The 6000-nt window shown below is 38.1% G+C and overlaps 1 protein-coding gene across 3 annotated transcripts in view; it reads left to right on the forward strand.

The window, feature by feature from the left end:
• The window catches only part of nek4 (NIMA-related kinase 4), a 42331-nt gene extending 36629 nt beyond the window's left edge, over window positions 1-5702 (forward strand). For 2 of the 3 annotated variants that reach the window (XM_080181760.1, XM_080181761.1), the window contains exons 13-16: window positions 118-212; window positions 3136-3341; window positions 3553-3686; window positions 3786-5702. In XM_080181760.1, the coding sequence (XP_080037886.1) occupies window positions 118-212; window positions 3136-3341; window positions 3553-3686; window positions 3786-3881 (531 nt within the window). In that variant the 3' untranslated portion in view covers window positions 3882-5702. The remainder of the gene's footprint in view (window positions 1-117; window positions 213-3135; window positions 3342-3552; window positions 3687-3785) is intronic. The other variant, XM_080181762.1, reaches the window with a different exon arrangement.
• The last annotated feature ends 298 nt before the right edge of the window (window positions 5703-6000 follow it).

Here is a 6000-nt window from a genome sequence, read left to right on the forward strand (position 1 = left end):
AAACTCAAGTTTTTAAAAATCACACCCCCTAAAATACACTGACTGCAGGAAGAATGTACAAAAAGATACATTTTGTTGCACGTTTTGGATTAATATATTTCATCCTTATTTTGCTAGAGCATAAATGAGTCATCCCATCGCCTTTCGGATGATGACGAGTGTAGCTCTTCAACCAGCTCAACTGACAAATCAGAGGGGGACTATAAAGATGTGTGAGTATTTAAATCTTTTGTTGTTCTTGTTTTAAGATGTTACTTGTAGTTTGGGAATCAAACTAGAAATACCCTTTGAGGGAGGCAGTGGCGTAGTGGTATTGTCACTGGATTAGTAATCCAGAGAACAAGGTTTGAATCCCACCGCTGCAGATGGGGAAATTTGACCTCCATAAACATCCAGAATTAAATGACTAATGATGACCATTAAGCTATTTTTGTTTGTTGTAAAAACTCATTTGGTTCACTGATGTGCCATCCTTACCTTATTTGGTCTGACCCTGCTTGTGACTCCAGATTTCCTCTAATTCCAATAGAGTCAAACAATCTATCAGTCTCAGTCTTGAATAAGTCCAACAGTCCTCTGAGGTAGAGAATTTCAAAGATTCATAACCTATAGGGTTAAGCATGACAGAGATTCACTCCTGTCACACTACAAAACCTCATGTCCATTATTTGGGGAAAGGGGTGCTTGGTGGGGATCTCGGGGATGATATTCAAGAATGGAGACAATTTATTGCAAGAACGGTCCTGAATCGTCTCTCCAAAGATACCTTCCAGTCGCTTTGTGATTTTTGCCTGTCAAGAGGCACAATGGATATAATTTTTGCTGAGCAGCAGATCTAAGAAAAATATAAGAGATGGTATCAACCTCTGTACATGGTCTTTTCCAGTCTCATGAAGGTTTATGGAGTATCTTCAAATGTAACTGTTCTCAGAAATCAGTCATTATCCTCCATAATGATATGCAAGTCATGATCCTCATCAATGGAACCATCACAGACCTTATCTTTGTGAAGGTTGGGTCAAACAAGGCTGGCTCTTCACATCAATCCTTTGCTCCACCTTCCTCCCTGTAATGCTACACCTCACCTCCAGCAAGTTATTCACAGGGCTGGAGACAATTTACAGAACAGATGGAAAACTGTTCAAACTATGCCACCTTCAATCCAAAACTATTCCAACTTCAGTCATTGAGCTCGTGTGTGGACAACACTTGTGTGTGCACTAAAAAACTGAACTCAAGATCACTGTCAATTCCTTCTCTGAAACATATGAAAGAAATGGATCTTTCACTAAACTCTCAAAAAAAACTAAGGTCCTCTTCTAACCAGCTCTCATAACACATTACCTCCCCCCATTGATTAAGATTAATGAAGAGATCCTGGAAGATGTGGGCTATTTTCAATATCCTAGAACCCCCTTACAATGAAGACACACATAGACAACAACATTTTTCATTACTTCCAATGTACCAGTCAGCCCCACACTCCTGTATGGTTCAAAGACAACCCTACAGCAGGTACATCAAAGCACTGGAGAAGTACCACCAGATTCTGCCCACCAGATTTGTTGGATCTTGCCTTTACAAGGTCTAATAATTCTGGTGGCAAGAGTCGCTCCACTGAAAAGATTGAATATTTACAAGCCACCTCCTCCCTTACAATCATGGGTATCCCTCAGCTTATGACCAACTAAAATGGAGAAATTTCATTTGGCCAGAAGCTCTGAACTTACCTCTGCAGAAGCTGGAGAGCCCAAAACAGACCTTTGCTGAGCACGCCAAATCTGGACAAGCGAACATGATGGAAATGCTGATAAGTTTGGGCGTCTAGCTCATTAAGTCAATGTAAATGCTTGCAAATGCATTTTGGGCACAGTCCCAGTCGTGGCCATTTTTGGGCCTTGGTAAAGTTAGAACCTGTGCAGGCGAGGATCGCTCTATTCACCTCATGCACGACTTTACCAAGTTTTTGCATCCAAAAACAATGCAGTGGTAAAATCGGGGCCCATCAAGTCACTTTTGTTGGAGGCAAATTCAAGCAGTCAGGTGAGTGCACAATCCTCAAAAACTCATCCACCCAACCCTCCAAGCACAACTCATGACAGAAGCTGTGGGTGGCAAATCCACTGTTCCAGAGTGGAAGCAAGTCATCCTCAATTCAGAAGGATTTGGATTTGATTTATTACTGTCACATGTATTGGGACATGGTGCAAGAAACAATACTTTTCACTATATAGACAAAACATACCATTCATAGAGTACAAAGGGGAGAAGGAAAGTAGAGAGTGCAGAATATAGTATTGCAGTCACAGATAGGGTGTAAAGATCAGCTTAATACGTGGTGTTCCATTCAAAGGTCTGATGGCAGCAGGGAAGAAGCTGTTCTTGAGTTGGCTGGTGCATGTTCTCAGACTTTTGTCTTTTTCCTGACTGAAGACGATGGAAGAGAGCATGTCCAGGGTGCGTGGGGTCCTTGATTATGCCAGCTACTTTTCCCAAGGCAGCAGCAAGGGTAGACAGAGTCAGTGAATGGGAGGCTGGTTTGCGTGATGGACTGGGCTACGTTCGCAACCCTCTGTAGTTTTTTGCAGTCTTGGTCAGAGCAGGAGCCATACCAAGCTGAGAAACATCCGGAAAGGATACTTTCTATGGTGCATCTGTAAAAATTGTTGAGAGTTGTAGTGGACGTGCCAAATTTCCTTAACCTCCTGAGAAAGTAGAGGTGTTGGTGGGCTTTCTTAACTGTAGCATCAGCGTGGAGGGAGCAGGACATCTAGAAACTTGAAGCCCTTGACCACTTCATCCCTGTTGATAGCAACAGAGCATGTCCTCCATTATTCTTTCTAAAGTTAATGACTACCTAAGACAATTTTCCCACATAGTTTTGTATCATCAGCAAACCTGGATATCTTACCACTGGTCCCTTCATCTAAATCATTAATATACTGTTAATAGCTGATCCTTGTAACAGCCTGTCTGCCTGAAAATGACCATTTATTCCTCCTTATTTTTTAACTTTAGCTACTCCATTCCTCCTCTGCCATATTTAATCACCTTTCTCAAATGTATAAAGATCTCAATAATTTACATGATCTTGCATAGCTAAGGTTTTCTGAGCATTTCCTGTTTATCTTCCAGGAAACTTGATTCTAATGAAATGCACGATCTGGTAAAACTGATGACTCGGACATTAACTATGGATTCAAAAGATGCCAATAGAGAAAATCCAATGCCTGCTCCAACACCAGAATTCAAACTGCGGCGAAAGTACAGAGATACTCTGATTCTTCATGGGAAAGCCAAGGAAGATCCAGAGGAGTTCTGTTTCAATGATTTTCCCACTGGTGTGTAACAACTAGGAACCCATTTGTTCGGCTTGTGAATTAAACAATACTTGAAGAGGGTGGTTAATTTAAAATTTCAGCTTGTCCTAATGATTTAGTTTTCAATTTTGGTATGTTTTTATGTTGAGATGTAAATAAAATTACAACTTGACTTCAGTTTATGTTGAAGTATATTTCAGATTACCATACTATTAAACTATTTCTTGTTTAGAGGTTTTATCTGTGCCAGAGAAGATCAAAAGAACAATTCAAGCCCTACGAACAGATGTCATAAAAGGATTAGGAGTAAAGCTTTTGGAAAAAGTATATAACATCATGGAAGATGATGATCAAGTCAGGAGGGAGGTAGGATCCCTCATCTACTATATACATTGAATTGTTAATTTGTCTTGAGGTTCAGTAGCTTGTTACTTAACATTGGTCTGATTTATGTTATAATTTTAGGAATGCCTGCAGCAACACATGGGTGAAGATTTGTACCGGAATTACAGTATGAAGGTCCAACAACTAAAGTTCTTCGAAGATAATTCAAATTTTTGACTGCATGGTGCCAAAAGCAATTTAATGGGTTAGTTCAATTTAAGAAGTGCCTTGTTAAACACAGATCAGTTCAAATGTATCCATTGCTGCTGGAAAATTCAGTTATCCAAATACATGCTGGCACATCTTGGATTTCTTTTAACTTTGCACCATGCAATTGATGACAAAGAGACTATACAAAGCATTATGAAGCAATGGACACCATGCATCTAACCATGACGTCTTCAGTTTGTGAATTAAAATGATGATTGCATTATATCTTTACATTATCAGCTTAAGATTGTTGGTGAAATATTAGATGAACAGTTAAATATGTATGTTTTATATCACAAGATACCTACATAGAGACAAGCAGGGTCTGTCGCAGAATTTACTACACCTTTGACATCTTATTTGCACCTTTAAATCACATTACGTTGTACACTAAAGTGCTAAACATATAGCTCAGTTTGAAACAACTGCAGTTAGTCAGTTTTTGTCTGTGTATATAAGTACATATTCTTTGTTTCTAGAAATTGCCCACAGACCACAGCATATTTGGTTTTTTTTAAGGGAACCTTTTTCAAGCAGCTCCAAAAATACGTGACTTTATTTGCACCTGTTTCATGTTCCTACAATTTTCTAATCTTTCCTAAATTTAGTTTTAGCTGTTTGTTAACTGACTATACCATCTGATCTTGGTGAAGAGTGAGTGGCAGAAGGGCCTTTAAATAAAATACATATTGACTTTCTGTTGGGGTCATTTGTGACTGCCAAATCTGGATAATTTTTCTTTTATAACCTGGGGGATGAAGCCATTTTAGTGCTTTTTGATATGATTTCACCCAAATGAGGTGAAATAACTTGAGTACAGACCAAATTTAATCTTGGACATGCTGAATGAATGGTAATCCAGAGGTCCAGGCCATGGTTACATGGGTTCAAATCCAACCACAGCAACTTAAATTATAGCTGGAATAAAAGCTAATCTCTTCAATGGTGACCATGACAACAATAGATCGTTGTAAAAAACCATCTAGTTCATGAATGTCCTTTAGGGAAGCAAATCTGTCCTCCTTGTTTGTCTACATGTGACTTCAAATCATAGCAATGTAGTTGACTCTCAACTGTCCTCTGAAACGACCTAACAAGCCACTCACTTCAAAGGCATTTAGGGATGGGCAACAAATGCTAGCCTTGCAAGTGATGCCTCTATTCCATAGAAATGATAAAAGAAAATATGCTGAGCAATGTACTTTCACAATCTATAAGCTTGCCTTCTAATGGGAGGTCTATAATTTATGTTTTTAAAAACAGAATACTCTGCATATCTCCAAAAACATTTACCGTGAAAGATCATATAAATCAATCAGACTTGTATTCTATTGAGCATTGAGAAATATAGAGAGAAGAAAAAAAGAGGAGAAAGGGTATATCAGTTAAATTATTGATATCGGTATTTGTTAGGATAGGAAACGAGTGAATAAAAATTCATAAAGTATTTTTTTCTATATGCAATAATCACCTGGTGGAACCATTTGCCCACTTCTTTCTATTCACAGTTTTTTGAAATAGAAAAAATTTCCCACAATAACAGTTTCACTTCCAATCAGACCAACACCATACTGAGGAAGATAATTTCTGATGTGTGCAATTTATATTGAATCACAACCTTCAGACATAACTACAAATATTTGAACTATCAATTAGTTTTGTGGTATTGTTTCTTTAACTCAACTTTGTCTATGTATGTTCTCAGTAGTACACATTAGATTTGTGAACTTGCAGTTATATTGCAATATTTGCTAGAAAAATAAAAATAATGTACAGTTTCCAAAGTAACTTGAATGTAGTTTCACCTGTGTTTCTTACCGTATATATTACATACCTCTTAAGTCGCTTATCCAATCATTTCTCTTAGTCTGTAGATTAGTGATTTGTAAACAATAAGTAGTCACTGGACTCTCAGTTGGAAAAGATTTGAGTTCCAAGACTTTATCTTCTGCCTATAAATTTCCCTGTCTGAGCAGGTGATGGGAGTTAGAAAGGGTTTTCGAACATAGGTTTCCTATAAAGCGCATTTGTATCTGTTCATATTTAAGCAGAATAAGCCAAGTTTATTATTCCATTTTGAAATGCA

The sequence above is a fragment of the Carcharhinus amblyrhynchos genome, chromosome 3 (genome assembly GCF_965287045.1).
Source record: "Carcharhinus amblyrhynchos chromosome 3, sCarAmb.v2.hapA, whole genome shotgun sequence".
In the NCBI taxonomy this organism is placed as follows: domain Eukaryota; kingdom Metazoa; phylum Chordata; class Chondrichthyes; order Carcharhiniformes; family Carcharhinidae; genus Carcharhinus; species Carcharhinus amblyrhynchos.